Source organism: Lissotriton helveticus, chromosome 2_1, assembly GCF_964261635.1.
Source record: "Lissotriton helveticus chromosome 2_1, aLisHel1.1, whole genome shotgun sequence".
In the NCBI taxonomy this organism is placed as follows: domain Eukaryota; kingdom Metazoa; phylum Chordata; class Amphibia; order Caudata; family Salamandridae; genus Lissotriton; species Lissotriton helveticus.
Genome location: NC_136059.1, coordinates 1,971,035,305 through 1,971,053,207, shown reverse-complemented (window position 1 = coordinate 1,971,053,207; position 17,903 = coordinate 1,971,035,305). Strand labels below are relative to the sequence as shown.

The 17,903-nt window shown below is 45.5% G+C and overlaps 1 protein-coding gene across 5 annotated transcripts in view; it reads right to left on the bottom strand.

The window, feature by feature from the left end:
- Window positions 1–17,903, bottom strand: part of DCLK2 (doublecortin like kinase 2) — a 486,660-nt gene that overhangs the window by 44,017 nt on the left and 424,740 nt on the right. For all 5 annotated transcript variants that reach the window (XR_013607189.1, XM_078676909.1, XM_078676911.1 and 2 more), the window contains 3 exons: window positions 16,901–17,047; window positions 14,563–14,696; window positions 10,675–10,752 (listed from right to left, as the gene is read on the bottom strand). Coding sequence is in view for 4 of the 5 variants with exons in the window: in XM_078676909.1 (XP_078533035.1) it covers window positions 10,675–10,752; window positions 14,563–14,696; window positions 16,901–17,047 (359 nt within the window). In the remaining variant the exon portion in view is untranslated. The remainder of the gene's footprint in view (window positions 1–10,674; window positions 10,753–14,562; window positions 14,697–16,900; window positions 17,048–17,903) is intronic.

Here is a 17,903-nt window from a genome sequence, read left to right as displayed (position 1 = left end):
CTTTAACATTGCCTCCGTATGGGACTCATGAACTTGATTGGTGAAGAAGACAAGCCCGAGGTCTTCGGCTGTGTGGCAGCTGAGCAAAGTCCCCTTCTTACCCTCCGTGATGTGGAACTTCGCTTCGGTGGAGTAGCTCCCATGTGCGACCGTGGTCTGAATGAAGCCCCGAGAGAGGGAGCAGCTCCGTTCCCCCATACGCGTAGATCCTTGCAGTGGATGGTGCGAGAGGAGGTCGCGGTGATAGGCGATCATATTGGTCGGAGTCCATCACATTGACGGAGGCCTGTATGTCAGTGCCTTTGATGGAGACGGAGCACATGGGAGGTGGCCTTCGACGAGTCCCCGTCCGGCTGACGTACGACACCACGAACACTTCCTCGTTGTCCTCATCCTCATACATGGGGTGTCGCTCCTGGGGTTGGTCATCTGGCACCGGTGGGGGGTCATCAAGGGAGATTTGGCGAACGCGCTGGGACACACCTCTAGACCTTGACACTGTCGATCGGAACCGCCCACCGCGGCACACGCTGGCATAGTGGTTTAACCTCCTGCATCAAGAGCATGTTTTTCCTTTCGCCCCACAGACGGCCGTCGTGGGGTGATCCTTCCCACAGTATGCACATAATCCCTCTGGTGGCGGTCTGGGCACCTGGCGAGGTATCAGGGGCCGTCTCTGGATGGCATCCACCTTTCCCTCCTTGATTGGAGGATGCCTGGGCGTCGGCGATGCGGCGACTGGTGTGTGCAGGGCGGCTTCCATCTCCTCTGCCCTGGCGTCCGATAGTTCGTGGGATTGGGCAAGGATCAGGATCTCGTTCAGCGAGATCCCCGATTGCCGGAGGATTAGCTTCCGCATGAGTTTTGAGTGGCATCCTAGGATGATCTGGTCCCGGATTTCATCCCTCTGGTCCGTGAAGGCACACGTGCTGGCCAGCCGGCGCAGTCGCGCATAGAACATATCTACGGCTGAGTCTCGGTTTGCTATGCCCGCTTGAGCTTTAACGTCTCAAAGTCATCATTGAGCTGTGGGTCGAAGTGTCTGTTGAGCGCGGCGACCGCCGCCTTGTAGTCATCATCGGTTCCGGTTTTGGGAAGCGTCTCGAAAATATCATAGATCTCTGCACCGCCATAGTAGATAAAGAAATGACCGCTCGACAGTCCCATCGGTTTTTCAGGTCCCCTTGAAGTAGTGGTTGAGCCGTCTGGCCCGGGCCTTCCACCTTGGTGCAGCCTTTGCGGGGTCCGCGGCCTCACTAAAGGGGGGCAGTGGTGCGACTGCCGTGTGCGTGTGCACTGGTGGCGGAGGATTGACGGTGACCGCTGGGTTGCACCCTCCATCTTGCTGGGCGGCAGTCCCTGCCGCTGGCGTGGTGTTGCCATTGTGGCTGGGCACGAGCGTGTGTGTGTAGGCGCAAGAGCGCGGCTTGCGTGCTGAGGTGCGGCTCAGGGATATGTCCCAGTACGTGTCCTTTGTACCCTGACTACGCAGTGGCTCCTTGTGCCTGCAGGTGGGGGCGTGATACACCCTCTTGCTCACTTTTCTGTGGGTGCTGGAGCGTGAGTAGGCTCAGTTTCCCCAGTGTGGGGACACTCAAGGTGACACTTGCTGCACCAGCCAGACTACTCCTTCCTTTCTTGAGTCCTGCGCACCTTGACCACTTGCACTTGTTAATATGGACTTGCAGTTACCAATGCTTGTTTTAAAGCTTCTGAGGTACTCCTTAAGGGCACTCCCCTCGGCGCAGCGTCACACGGGGCTTCCCCAGGGGATCCAGTGAGGTGCGGGAGTTCCCAAGTAGCACGCGTAGCTGCGGGTGCAGGCAGCGGAAGGGTCAGCCCAGATTTGGGGCCTCGCTGCTTGGAGGCAGGCGCGCAGGGGCTTGGACCTCAGACGATGCCGGCACAGCAGGGCAGCAGGCGCGGATTCCACTGCGAGTGAAGAGCAGCGTGCGGACGCGGGGTATCAGGCACTTACCCCCCTCGATGGGTGCCGCACCAGCGAGCTCCGCCGGCTGACCGCGCTCCCGATGACCAGGGAGGCACGTGCCCGGGCTCGAGCTGGAGGCCCGACAGCAGCCTCGGCTGGCAGCAGGCACACCGCGGCAGCAGATACTGGGCTGCGAGGAGCAATGCTGGTGGGCTCAGCGGTTTCCACTCCGGACTTCTCACGGCACCACGGGAGCAGGGCAACGCGGGTGGATACCGCGCGCTCCCCGACCGAAGCACTTCAGGTAGGCGGGCACACGCATGGTGCGACCGGCCTGGTCGCCAATGTAGCGCGGCGGGCCTAGGTCAGGTAGGCCTCAGCTGCGCGATAATGAAACACTCGAGAGACAGTAATTAACTCTCAGCCGGAAGACCACAAGCGGTCTTCAGCCCATTTATTTATACCCTCGGGACGAGCCCGCCACGAGGCGTGTATGGATGCGTGGGTGCATCGCAACATTGTTGTAGAGAGTCCGCGTGGCTCTCTACACCCATGACATTAATTCTAGTCTAAAGGTTAAGCCTGTAGTCAAGGACAACACCGAATGAGTTGGCATTATCACAGATAATCATGTGACAATCCAAGATGTGACATAAGTCGATCCAAGATGGACTTCTTACATGAATTGAACAGAAACCCGTTTATGGGGTTTTATACCAGAATGTACACTTTGCAGTGACGTAACTCTTCGCCCGGTGTCTGTCCGGACATCCTGGTAACAACTCTGCCATTGCTTTCTTTCATAGGTTAATAGGCAAGAAAATACGTCCCTGCTAGCTTCCATTGTTAAATTCATAACATGAAACCAACTAAACACACAACTTGGCTGGGATCAAAGGCCCTCCACGAATCACCCTGAATGTTACACAGCCAACAAACAGGCGAAAAGTGCACTGAAACGTAGGGTAGTGTGACTTAATACAGAGGCTAGCTGAGCTAAAGGCATGTGCGCGCCGACCTAAGCTCTTAAGAGCAAAAGAAAGGGGGATAGTCAGAGCTCCCAGGGTATGACGGAAAAAACAGTGCATTTATCGCTCTAACACACGCTGATATAATTGTGCTAGGGGTAGTGGCTAGTCACAGCGTGAAACTGGGCAAACAGGAAATAAGGCCAGTAGAAGCATCTTTCTAACGACCAAGTTATCAAATAGACTGAAAGTATAGTAAGATCTCTAGCCTGTAGTTGTACAAGCTAGCCACGAGAGGGCGCTATATGCACACGGTAATATTTAAAGAGCTACTGCTTTGGTAGTAACCATTTCAACTGTCGACGTTAGGGAGAAAGATAGCAAACAGGAATTCATTGTTTGACGTGCTTCTGTGCTTTAATTGGTTCAAAATTAATGCTTAATTTCTTAGAACCCCCCCACCCAAAAAAAACAAACAATAAAAGGTTTTGCCTACAGCGGACATGCTGCACATGTAACTATTTGCTTTTATTGCAATATTCCGGCTAGTTTTTGGTAGTTGGTTACACTAGCGTGTTTTTACAAAGATAAATTTAGTTCTAAAACTGTAAACTTGGAAGTTTCTCGAACAAAACTGCTCGAGTATTACATCATTATATTAAAAATATACGCTCCTTACAATCCAACAGTAAAATAGGAAAATCCAACAAAATACAGCGCATCAACAAATTCATCACTTACATGTTTTAACATAAAAGAGAATAAGGAGGCATGTAACTGTTTTCAAAGAGAAAGGAGAAAATTGGGTATTAAGCAACTTAATTAAAAATCTGCCCTTTTCTCAGTGAGGTCTCGACTTACAGTGTGACGATCCGGCTAAGGTAGAAGGAACACTGCACGAGATATTCCGTGCCAGAGGGTAGGTAACACGTCAGCCACTGGCTACACCTCTGGTACCAAGTGGGAGGGCTGAGAAAAGTGAATGAGACCGATACACACACCTTGTGAGACTCCGCTAAACAAAACTCAGCCGGATCCACCTGCAAGTCGCGAAATCACGTAATACGAGCACCCCAGTATGGAATGACCCACCCCTCCAATTGTAAAGTGGCAGCCGTCCACTCTAGTCCCTCCTGATGAAAAACTTGTGCAGGGGTTCGGCTCTGTGCCTGAATGGGCTTTTTTTTCCAAACCAAGTACTAAAGATTCATTCAAAGGGTGCAGAAATGATGAAACTGCACCCAGCCTCCCCCTTGTTGGATCGCTTGCTACATATCACGAGCTCCCCACCCACTCGCTATCACATCCCACACACAAACCTTTTCTTCTAGTTGTCACTGAGCTGGTGCTTTTACAACCAACGCACGTTTTCAGAGGAGTTATGGGCATAGCAGATCAGCATCAAAACTGTAAGTACCCATCAACTCAAGCTGATGGTTCCTAAACACCGTGCCACTGTAATGCAGAGAGCGCACACAGCTGGTGGTCATGGTGGGCAATGACCGCCGGAAATTCGAGCAGAGGGGGAGTGGGCGGTTCACACATGCCACTTCTGCTCATGCATTCACACATGTGCACACATTCACCCACCATTCTTTAAATAATATGATCCTTTTTCTGTATCATAGGAATATTGGGATTGCACTGTTGGATACTTTTGAAATGAGTATTTAATTTTTTTACACTTTAGCACTTTTGAATCATGCCAATCATTTTATCCTCGATAGCTTTTTTGAATATGTATTTATACACAATATTATCATATGTTTGTAACATTTATGACTATGAACTCTCAATAAAAATATATTTTTTAAAAACATTCACCCACCATTCACAAGCATGCACTCACCCATTCACAGCACATACCTACAAATACATTCATGCATATTCACTCACAAAGCATTAAAAACATATAACACTTACCGGGGGTGCAGTGGTGATCTCAGGTGGCGGGATGGAAACCTCTGTCGTTCCTGAGGATTGAGACTGAGGCCGCCTCCTCTCATTGGCTGACCTATAGTCAATGAGAGGAGGCAGCACTTCCTTCCTCGTCACAAAGTGAGATAGAGTCAGTGTAACTTCTAACTCCACGCACGGCACGCAGCCTCACTAGGAAGCCGCAGTGATAACAGACGGACTCGCAGCGACCACAGCTCCCGGCTGTAGCAGTCCGCAGCGTGCACTCACAATAATCCTGGGACGGAGCTTAAGGCTGGCACCCAGCGGCACACGCAGGTGATAACAAGATCCTCGATTTGTGGTGACTAGTGCGGGCACTCGGCGGCACAGCTCCTCAGTGGCCCACAATAGCGTTGGTGATGATTCTCGTAGGACGGCAAATGCGGGCACTCAGTGGCACAGCTCCTCAGCTGCTGTGGCCTGCACTAGTGATACAATGACTTTCAGCCCACGTTCCCTGCAGTAGAACCAGAGGCTCTGGAATTCTCAACAGAGGCCTCACCTGCGAGTAGAATTCCCCACAAATAGGAATCCGGACGGGTGATGGGTGAAGTCTAATGTCCCTGCGACTTCAGCAGGAGGCAAGCTCAAATCAGGCCCTTGGGTAGTTGCTTCAGCAAGATGGATGAAAGTTTCAAAGTCCTTTCCCTCTAGTTACACGGACAGAGGTTTATCTTGACATCCAGAAATAACACACTCTGTAGGGGTTTTAGCACAGATCTTTATACCCCAAAATTCTATGTTCTCAAAAAGTCACAAATCACTGAACCCAGCCAGAACCAGTTTAATGTCGTCCTGGAGCACTTTGTTTACAAGGCTGCATCCTGCCTTTCAGGAAGAGGGGGTCTGCCATCAGACACACAGAAGGAGGTGGAGCCATCATTCACCTTGCCAGGCACAGCCCTGCTCAGATCAAAGGGTCACCCCTCCCCGTACTCCAACTGCGGATCTCTCTATTCAATCTAGGTCGGGCTCAGCCTGCCCTGTCCCTCCAAAACCAGACAGCCAATACACAACAGCAGAGCACACGGGAAGGCTTAGGCAAGAAAATAATCACTTTCTAAAAGTGGTATTTTCAACCACAGAATATAGAAATAATCTTCACTACCAGATGCACTTTAATATTCTGAGCTCAGGCATACTAAATTCGGCTTTCCTATCAGGCTCCTTGGGTCAATTAGGATTATAGAATATAGTGCAGTCAATTTACAATAGGGAGCATTTGCGCTGTGGCACTGAATGGCAGTGGCACAGCGCCCAGAGCATCTAACACCAGCAAACACAGAGGAGACAAAAGCGAAAAATGGAAAGGAGACCCACGCCAATGGTGCCAGGTCTAACAGATGCTATCAGTGACGCTCCCCCATTGTGGTTAGGGTAAGAACCCCCAAGTACATTGCCAGACTGAGGAGGTCACACCCACAGGGCTGTACCATCTTCAACCCAGCAACGTTTACCTTAGGTAGCCAGGTGCCTGCATATGTAGAGCATTTACAATGCCTGGCTGCCTGACCTGAACATGAAGTGTGTCAGTCAGGCTGACCTTTGCTGAGTCTGACAGACATGCTTCACTTTAGGAAAAAGGTAGGAGGTGGCCCAACCTTAAGGCCTTAAGGATGGCCCACTGTTGATGGTGGGGAAACGAGAGTATAAGTAATGGATTTTTTCTCTGCCATATTTATGCCTCATCACCAGTGCAATAAAAGGTAGGATCCACCAGATGACACCATGTCACAGTGAAACAAATTTTCAATTCCTAGTCTTTCCTTTGACCAATCATTCTTTTCACGTGTATTTGTCTAATGAGCGGGGCTGGGCTGAATTGGAATCTGACCCACATGCACCAGAATGCATTGACTTGTCAAATGACAGACAAGGACTGGTTAATAAATATCCTAATCACATGAAGCCATTAGACAAAGTAAGCAGACAAAGTAGCAGTGGATTTGTTTGTGTGTTGGATAAGGCATTAGTAGTAATACCAGCAGCAATAAAAGTAGTAGCAGTAGTAGAAGCAGATCTCCAGCTTTACGCAACAGAACAAACTCTAAATCAATGCCAAGAAAACCAAAGTTGTGAAGTTTAGTAACAAACTAAGTATACCTGGCTCATGGAACATCAACTGACTCCGGCTAACTTGTGATCCACAATATAAATATCTTGGGGTGGTATTCGACTCCAGGAGGACCTTTGTCCCACATATGGAGGCAATGAAATCTAAAGTTGCATCCCTGACATCAAGCATCCATACCCTCTCATCTTCGCTGTGTGGCCTCATTCTAGGGCCCTTCAGAATGCTATGGCAGTGAAATTCCTACCACATAGGACTTATAGCTGTGAAATCTTAGCGGGCAAGGTGGCCAAGCTGCTAGATCTATTGATGGGCAAGGCTTAGCAGTCTGTACGCAAGCTCCCAAGCTACACTTCTCAGGCACAACTGCGCTTGGAGCTCGTGCTGACAAATCAAACTCGGGCAACGAAATGTTCTTTTAAGATGTGCTTCAGATTCCAACAGGCCAGAAAGAATTCATTAGCCGCACGTACCTGGCTACAAATAAATAAGCAGAACCAGAGTTCTATATTTAGATGATCACTAGAAGATGCTTTACAGTCAATACATACCACTTACTTATGGAACATTTAATTATCATCCAGCGAAATCAAAAAACAACTCAACAGCATGACCAAATAACTTTCTCTGCAAGATGACAAAGTGACACTGTCGAAAAGGGCCCAAGCCTGGCAAATCAGCAAAACCTATAGGTCCCTAAAACCCCAGCCCTACTTTGATCACGGGTACTCACATCACGCATAACTTAGGTCCATACGACCTCGGCTAGGCTTCCAACCAACATTGGACTCTGTGCCCTCCTGGCTCAAACAGCAGAAGCAGTAGGACTTTGTGGTGCGGGAAAGGAGTCCATGGGCCACGTCCTCTGCACCTGCCCAGCTTAACTACCTGAACGAAGAAAGACTCTGCATTGGGTTTTTTATCAAGCCACATTACTAATTTGTAGAGGAGCCCTTATTGCAGCACTTAATCAAGATTACACCCATTTAAATACACTGATGGTAAAATTCATAACAATAGTTGAAGCTAGATCAAGTGCCCTCATGGGCAGAGTAGAATGCCAAAAAACTAATACTGTGAATCCAAAGATGAAGTATGATCATTAGACACTTCTCCATCCCACTTGTGGCTGAAAATAAAGCATAGCCCGCAGCTGGTTACAGGGCAGTACCGCTTACAAGAGACGTTATGAGAGAGCACTGCCACTTTAGCAAATTTTGCACATAGCAGGCCAAAAAATCCTCTGTTCACAGGTACTTCGACAACTGGCACAATTTACGACTGTCTCGCACACAAATTAATTTTATGCCGATTTGAAAAGACTGTAAAACACTGTATTTTATGACCTTTTATAGCATTTACATATGCCCACTACTCCTCTTGGGGAATATATAGTTCATCAACCAGGACTCTCCAGCCATCTCGGTCCTGGAATTTTGTTTTCAGTACGACTCCAGCTGTAACCTATCTGCCGGCAGTCAGCCTACACACCAGGTTTTTCTTGGCCTTCCTCTTTTCCTTTTCTCCTTGAGGGTTCCAGGTGAGGGCTTGCCTGGTGGCGTTTAATGCGGGTTTGCGGAGGATGTGACCCATTCAGCCCCAGCATCTTTTCATAATTTCTACATGAACAAGGAGGTGGAAAGCCTGCTACCATGGGTCGTTGCTTTATAGCAATTCAACCAAATAAGAACAAATATTCTTTCCTTTATAGTTGTTTTAATCTCTGGCATTGTATGGGGGAAAGTGCAATGTTTTTATTATCTATGTCCTTAAGTAATATTTGAAATTTTAATTATTATCAGAGCAAGCTGGTTTCATCTGGGGAGATTTGCTTGCTAACTCTAATGTTAGTATCACACCCCACCATTCATCTCAGGATTCTAGGGTGACTGTTAGTTGATCTGTGCTAACTGATACAATTGGGCATAGTTCAGACTTAAGAAGGTGGCACTGGGTTTGATGCTGAATAAAAGCCAGTGTGTCCACATATCTCACAGACGAGACAGTTAAATACTCAAAATGTCACACTGACTATCTGGGCATGATGCCACCCTCATGTTGAATGAATGATGTCGCTGTGGAATGCATACGTTGGAGAGCTCAGTATGGTAACAGCTAAGCTTATAAGAGTGGCGGCCGGCACGGATCTGGGGTGGCAAGGGGGTAAGGGTGTGTAAAAAAAGAAAAATACACTTATTTCTCGCCCCTCTTTGCCACGTCATCTCTCCTCCGTCGGCTGACCAGGAAGCAGTCAGGCTCCCCTGAGCCAATCACAACACTGCAATGCAGTGTTGTGATTGGCCAGAGTGCCGTAATTCAGTGCTCATATGGGTAATGGGGGCCTAGGCATGTTCTCCACCCAAGTGGTAATGCAGCCTGGGTAGAGAACATACTAAGTGAGCATGACTGATTGGTAGGACCGAGACGGGCGGCCAAAGCATCAAGCACATTTCAGTGTGCCCACCACTCCTCCCCTGCGAACAAAGCAGCCCTGCCCCACCCCTATGCTACAGCAGCCGGAACAAATGCAATGATAACACCAAGTTATTATGATTTTATTGTTCCTTTCCTTCACTGCTGCAAAGCAGGGTGACGCTCCTCCGCCTTAGTGGAGGAGCCACCACTGGCTTATAAAAACATTGCTCCTGGCGTGCTGCTACACATGAGGCTTGTATTGTAACCTACTTCCTCCAACTTGAATACATCCTCTTAAACTACTCAGCATGGGATGTGACATCTTAGTACAGAGGATTCCACATTATCACTTAAGAGTGGAATTATCCTTCCCTGACCACGGTACTGAGGCGATGACCTTGATTTGCACTGCTTTTCAGTTCGAAAGAAAAATACAAACAGCACATGTAAATGGGCTGGAGTAATTCTCCAGCACGTTAGTAATCAAGGGCGAGGTGGCCATTTGGTGATTTTCCACATATGTTTTGTTTAATATTAATCAATGCAGGCCAGAGAATCATGTGAAAGCAATTACTTTTTGTGCGACATGTGTCTGGCACTTACACGGATGTCATTTTTTTTTGTTGCAGTTTTATGTAGCATGAACTTGGCCCAAGGACACTAAATAGCTTTGCATAAGCACCAGATTAAATTACACAAAGACAGTTTCATTTTTTAAATTTCCCTTGCAAAACAAGATATGAATGACATAAGCATAGCAAAACTGAATGGACGACTGAACCATGGGTGAGGCAGTAAATACCCAACAGAGGGAATAAACGGAGAAGAATCTTAAAAAACGTTGCAACTCTCCGAATGCTAACAAATCATACATTTGGAAACATTGTTTCATGAGGTGTTCACGACTGGCATAGAAGGGATACAAAAAAGCGGTCAGACCAAAAATATTTGCTAAGCAAAGAATAGTGAAGAAAACTACAATATTAGAGAATTTATGAAACGTCATCCACCTATGGGGACACAGGTAAGTGTGACTTGCTTTACAGTATGCAAGGGACAAAAACAGGCAGCACTCTGCAGAGGACGTGGTGGACAAGACATAGGACAAGATGCCCAGGTGTACTTGGCTCTCATTGGGCAGGAACCCTCAATGCTCACAAAATCCACTGTCCACCCTCATCCACAGAGATCCACTTCTCTGACCTAGGCGTTAGTGGCCGGGGTATCTATAAAACAAGTGGCCACAGGGGGCGAGGGGTGTGGAACACCCAATGTTGCAACAAAGTATGACTCACATTTTCATTATAAAATTTATTGTAGGCAAAACTCACCTGCGGAATGGCGGAAAACCACAGAGAAGGATGTAGGTAATCACGCCCGCTGCCCAAATGTCCACTTTTAATCCGTAGCTGAAAGGAAAGCGAAAGGAACAGGTCACTCATGAAATAAATGCTTGGTATGCATTCATTACTGTTGAAGTCTACTGATATCTTCAAAGAAATCCCAATGTACAGTTTGGCACGTTACTGGAATCACACCATCAGCTTTACCAGTGGTGGCTGGTAGGGAACAGTGGCGGAATATAGAGAAACATCTCTCATGCCTGTCCGACCACTGTATCTATGTGCTGGTTTGCCCATGTGCCAAGAAATACATAGGCAGTACTATGTTTCAAGCAAAGAAACGTATTCTTGAGCACATGAGGGCTATTCAACAAAATAAAGACAAATTATCCCCTGTAGCAAGACACTTTGAAGAGTGTCACAAAAGTAATCGCAATTTATTGCGATTCTTTGTCATTGACAGAGTTAACTTTACGAGCAGGAGAGGGGACAGGGTTCGCAAATTGCGTCAACTAGAGTCTAGATATATTATGGACCTAGATACTAATATCCCAGGGGGGTTAAATTCTGAAGAAGAACTCTCCTGGCATTTGGGAGAATAGATTCCCCTCCATGGTTGTCCTGTATGTTGTGTGTCTGGTGTTATCTGGGAGTTACTTGGCAGTTGTACGTACAGATGGGGTGATGTGTTTCCGATATATCTTTTGAAATCTTGACCTTCGTCTTTCTGCTCCTGCTTCTGAGCTTGGTTGCATAATTAGTAGAGTTATAAGATGCAATGTTCTATAATTTCTCCTGTTGTATGACTCTGCAACAGTTTTAACCTTATATATTCTCAGTTTGCTTTTGACCTCTGTTTGACCCCTGATTACTTAATTATAGTCCTTTCATTTTTTGATTTTCTTTGTATAGGTGATGCCTGAATCTGGATTGTGGCCCACTTCTGTAGTCCTAAATGAGAAAGTACAGTAGAGGCCCACTAGGGCAAGAGTATGTTTTTGAATGTCTAAAGGACACTGATCTTTTCTTTTTTAGAAGATTAAGTACCCACTTGGGATTATCATGTATTATTCTATGGGAGGATGCCCTGTATTATGCAATGTAGGTCACACTAGAGGTGGGGTGTCATGAATTATATCAGAGAGAAGGCAGACACAGCCTGCAAGACAAATAGCGAGTTTGTATTCAGCCACATGGGAGTTTGAGACTGATGGAATTTAGATTTTCCCACAGGCTTTGGTATATCTATTGGTATAAATATGCTGCCTAGAGGAGATGCAAAAGATAGGTTTGTTGCAGTCTTCGTGAGTTTGGTTAAGGAATAGAGCGCTAATTAAGCAGGTTTTGTTCCAACGGTAGCGCAATGCACCCATTAGTGAAGTTCGCTGAGTTCTCAATTTAGAGCAAAGAATAATTTGTAAACATAAAAATATGTTATGTTGAGACTTTACTTATGTACAGCGTTATGGCAGCTATTCACTAGGCAAGTGATGCATTAGACTCTACAGGAATGTGTTGCTTAACCATTATAAGATGGCCGATGCAGACTGTTGAATAATAGTCCACTTTTTGTTTCAATGCACTTCATGTCACATGGTTTTACACTGTTTGTATATATGCACTTTTTGAATGAAATTTACCCATGAGCAAGGCGTTTATCACTGTAAATGCGTAGGGTTTTTTGTCCTGGCCCTTATGCTTTGAATAAAAGACAATTCCAACTGGAATCTATGGTGGTGTGATTTGTGCTGGAAGGAGTGCACTCGCGCAGCTTCGCGCTTGGTGAAAAGTGAATTTTGACACAGGGTAACCTCTGACCCTGTAGTGCACCGAGACGACAAGAGTCCCGACTCTTCGGAGGAGGCGAAAAGTATATATATTCCGAAACATGTTTGCCGCTTGAATTTGATTAAGGTTGGGGTCAGTTTCACTGTTGCCGGCATGATGGAGGATACTCCCCGGGTGTGGTGTTTCAATAGGGGCAACCTTGTGTGAAACGCGTTGGGATTTATTCTGTTGCCCGGATTTCACAATGCAGCAATTGGAATAATAAAGACATATGGAAAGCGTAAAAGGTGATTGAAGTGATCTTTGTGCTATCGAAGAAGAGTGCATCGGCATAGGGGTTGCTACGCGTTGTGAACGTATATATATATATATATATATATATATATATATATATATATATATATATATATATATACATACATACATACATACATACATACATATATATATATATATACACACGGTCTGATTAATCTGCCACACTCCTTACAACAAGAGTGTCGACGCCATGTCCTTGCAAGAATTAATTTAATGTCAGCCGGTTACTGTTAGACGCGTTTTGCCTGCCCAGCAGGCTTGCTCACTAACCTAACTAAGGCTTGAAAGGATATGGCGTTGACTCTTGTTGTAAGGAATGTGGCAGATACACACACACACCCACCCACACACACACAACCTCTTGCCATCCTTTCAGATTCTAAATTGTTGGAGGCTGGGGGTGGGGTGGTTGGTGGATGTTGGTAATGGGAGGCTGTTTCTAGGGTTACCCAAGGAAACCACTAGGGCCTGGTTTAGAACGGAGGTGAACACAGATATGGGAAATAGAGAACGGGTTCTTGTGATAAGGAATTAAAAAAAGAATATCTAGCTCACCTTTTTTCTCAATCCACTACACTTCCTCCGACTCCCCTTCCCTCTTTTTCCTTACTCTATCACAGTCATTTTCGTCCGTCACTCTCATCATGGCCACTGCCTATTTCTTTCCTCAGAGATTTAAAGTGGTACCAAGCTAGTTGTACATTGCTCATGAGTTACTGCTTTTTTTCTTTGCACTCTTGTACTAGAAGTTTCGTAGTTATGGCTGTAAACGTCAAGCAACAAATTTAATAATGCAAAGAAAAAAAACGGGACCGGATATACAAAAAAATCAACCTTCAGATTACAGCTCTCTGTCTCCTTGCCTCTCCCTTCGAACCATCTTTCTTAAAAGATTTAAATTTGCCCATCGTCAATGCAAGGGACTTGTAGTTTTGTATTTGAAACAATATTCTGTTTTTTGTACTGGTGCATTTTCTAGGTAATGCCAGGACTGGATGAACTACTCACACCTAACTTCGGACCATGCATGGTCTCCTCCCCATCAATTTTACTGCTTCTCCCTACATCTATCTTCCTTCTTTGTCTTCTCTGTCCCCCAGCTATTATCAAACTGTCCACCCCTCTCTCTTCCTACTACCCTCCCTTCAGCCTCTCCATTTCTCCTACCTGTTATTCTCCTTCTTCCTCTATTTCTTCATTCCTCTTGTACCTCTCTTCATCATAATGACTCTTCGATGCTCCACATCTTCACTTCACAGTTTGCTTGTTTTCGACTTACTGGATATCTTTCACCTGCCAGTCCTTACTGCCCCTGGTTTTGAGGATCCCCAGCCATTCCATCAATGCCACAGGCAGCCTTACACTGCTCACCCAGCTGGTACCTCCTCACTCACCCTCATATCACTGAAAGCTCTTCTGATGGCAGTGTGTGATCCATGCAGCCACCATCATGTCCAGCGCTCTCTAGCTTCCAGGACCATCGAAGCACACTCATCTCTTCCAAATATGGGGCCCAAGATGATAAAACCAGAGGCCAGACTTCCTTCAGCCACTGCATGTTTTCCAGACTGTCCCATCTGAGCATGATGGGGAGTGATGCTGAACACTCCCAGTTCCTTGTGCGCCCCTAGGGCAGAGTCACAACCAACATGCTTTTTTGGGTGTCCTTAGTATAGAGAAATGTGCTATGTGGAAGCTTGAAGTGTTAAGAAGAACCAAGATAACAGCATAGATAGATTATTAGGATAGGTCTTCATTCTGCCCTCTTACCCAGTCTCTGCTATGATTTCAGGAGCAACGTAGGTCGGTGTGCCACACACTGTGTACAAAGGCCCCTCAACCACAATGGCCAAACCAAAGTCTCCTAGTTTCAAGGACTTGGTTCCGTCAGGATATTCACAGACCTGGAATATAAAAGACATATTAGAATGGACCTTTCGGAAAATAAAGTAAATCCAGCATTAGTATTAGCCCACCTATGGTGCATGTCCTATACTCGATCAAATAAAGAAATACACTAGAGACTTCTCTTCCTGCTGCAACTCAAAAACCAGAGGGTATATCCTACTTGCCACGATACTTTGTGCAAACTACCAGATTGAAACAATCATAATTAATGCTGAGAAAAATTGTAGTTACGGTGGCAAAATTCAGTACATTTCAGAATTTCACAGTTTGCAAAATTTCACATTACACCGATTCACATAATTATTGGTTCAAACATAAAATGTCTTGTATAGAGATTTTTTTCTACTAAACCATTTTCCTGTCTGTATGTTAGAATACTTGTTATGTATTGTATACACTCGCTTAAAAGTCGTGCATGACACAGGCAAATCATATTTTGCTCTAAAAGTGGAATTCACAAAACTGAAGTATCACCCAAAAAAATGCAATTACGCACACAACTGTAATCTTATAGTGTATGGTTTGAACAAAAAAAGAAAAAAAAACAGAGTGGAGCAGAACAATCATGGGCGATATGTCATTCTTTTCTAATGTTCAAAAGGCATGATACCCAGACATCCTAATTGGACTGAGAGGCCTATCAGATCCCACTTCTTAAACCCCGGAAGGGTGTTGACTGTTCCTAGTTTAGCCCCAGCCACGGGGGGCTTTGATGTCAGCCTCTTTTCCCAACCAGTGTCTCAGTAGTTTACAGCAGATTGTGATTACAGTAACTGTTGCCAGCGGTGAATCTGTTGCCAGAGGTGCATCTAATGCCTACTCTGCCACCATATAGGGAGTGTGCAGACGTAGCCTTGCTCCCCAAGCACCAGTCTGCCCAGTCGAAAGGCCGGATCATCCAGTCGAGTGTAGGCTCACTCGTTTACTATGCTCATCTGGGCCGCCTCATAGTATTTTTGGGCGTTGAGGATTGCTAGGCTTCCCTTATAAGTTGAGTTGTAGCATGGACTGCCCTATGCGTGGTGGGCTGTCCTGCCATAATAGGGATTGCAGTAGTCTATTTAACATTTTAAAGAACGTCCGTGGTAGTCTACATGGGCTTGATGGTCAAATGTACATGAATCTGGGTAGAGCAATCATTTTAAAGAGTGCTGCTCCGCCCATCAGTGAGAGCATCAGAGCTTTCCAATGTTTTATGTCAGCCTCTAGTCTGGAACAAAGGGCCACTAGATTATCTGTATAGTGTGTCCTCTCATCTGTGCATATCCACAGTCCCAATATCTGAAGTGGTTTTATGTGCCCTTCAAGGACATGTGTAGGGACGGTGGGAGTTTCAGGTTGCCCATTGGGAACAGGAAAGATTTGTCCCGATTAAAACTCATTCGAGAGTTTTCCCCAAATATTTTAAATATCTTGCCCACCCTAGTCAAGGAGAGTTCTAACTCTGCCAGGTAGAGTAGGGTGTCGTCCACATACAGTGACACGTGCTCCTACCACACATGGTCCCATCTCCATCCCCCGTATCAGTGTGTCTACTCTCATCCATTTCGCCAGTCCCTCAATTGCTAGTGCAAACACCATTGGTGACAGGGAGCTTTTCTACCTGTCCCTGAAACTCTCGGGATAGCACCCCATTAACTTTGATGGATGCCTTGGGGTTAGTATATCGCAGCCCTGCCCAACAAATATTATTTTTAAATACTAAACATACAACGCCTGCATTTGAAGTGTGGCGCAAATCCCGATTCAGCCACAATCATGAGTTTGTGCCCACATCTGGATTTCACTTTGGGCACAATCTGTGTACCCTAATGGCTTTGCCCACAAGATTTTTAACAATTAAACCCAGCACAAATGAAGAATGCATATTGCACAAAATCTCAGTTTCAGCTTCTTGGACTGGAGGAAACCACATACAACTAGAGTGCTCTGTAACTCTGATTAAGCTTAACCCGAAAACTAAATAAGTTAGGAGAGTCGAATTCAAGGTAATTTAGTTGGCTCGGGGCAAGAAGAATAGCATTTCCTTTGGGATAAATTGCTGAGTTTCATAAATGACCATTGCTTCAACATCTACGTTTGTATGCTTTGAATTTCATGACACTATGCAAACTGAAGTGAAACAACAGAAAAGGAGTAGCCTCACGATATCTAAACAGACCTCTGAAAATTCAGTTGAACATGGAAAACAGGCACTTACCAATAGATTTTCCGGCTTTATGTCTCTGTGCACTATGTTGAGGTTGTGGAGATACTTCAGCGCGCTGGCCAGGTTGTACACCATTGCACTGCCGTCACGCTCAGTGTACTTCGTTGAGGAGGTGATGGCATCAAATAGATCTCCACCCTTAAATAGAGAGCAAGCAAATACCAATCACAAGCAAACCAGGACTGCATGCCTCAGCTACATAAATACGGCAAAGCAACCACACCTGGTTACAAAGCTGAATATGCTGTTCTATAATGAGTTAACTTGTTCAATAGTGGACAAATTGTAAGTACAACTCACACAATCAAGTTAATATCATATTTATATGACGAAATTGACATCGGATGATTTTGTTTTCCTTAAACATGAAAGCATGCCTTTTTGTGAAGTTGTTAATTTGGTTGTCGTACTTATGCGTCAGATTAAAAGCAGATTCCTCGGCTTATCATTACATACATAAGCATACAGACAGGTTACAAAGACATCTATTAAGAAATGGATGGTTAGAATTTAAGAGATCGTTAGCCAGATAATTGAACATTTGTTTTTCGGTTCTATGATACAAAGATGGAAAAACATGCAGATCTAGATGGTTAGAAAGACTGATAAATTGACAGACAAGCAGACAAATAAGAACTCAGGAAAAAAAGACAGATTTATGAACAGAGAGCTTTATTGGCAGGTTGGATACTTATCATGTTTCTAAGTTTTGCTTTAATCATTGGATAATATTGATTCGCTTAGTCAGTAACCATCTTACACCAACAATCATGTGTGGTGGAAAAGTTAGCATGACAAAAAATAGCTGCAGATGCTCAGGCTGTAGTTAGTAATTCGTCCATTTTCGGCCCCATAAAGGTTATTTCAATTAGGCTTTTAGCAGGACGGTCTAGATGCACCTTTATCACTTGGAAGATGTTCAAAGTCAACTTGAATCCACTTAAAAGATGTGCAAAGGCAAATAGAATCTGCCTGGAAAAGACTTCAAAGAACT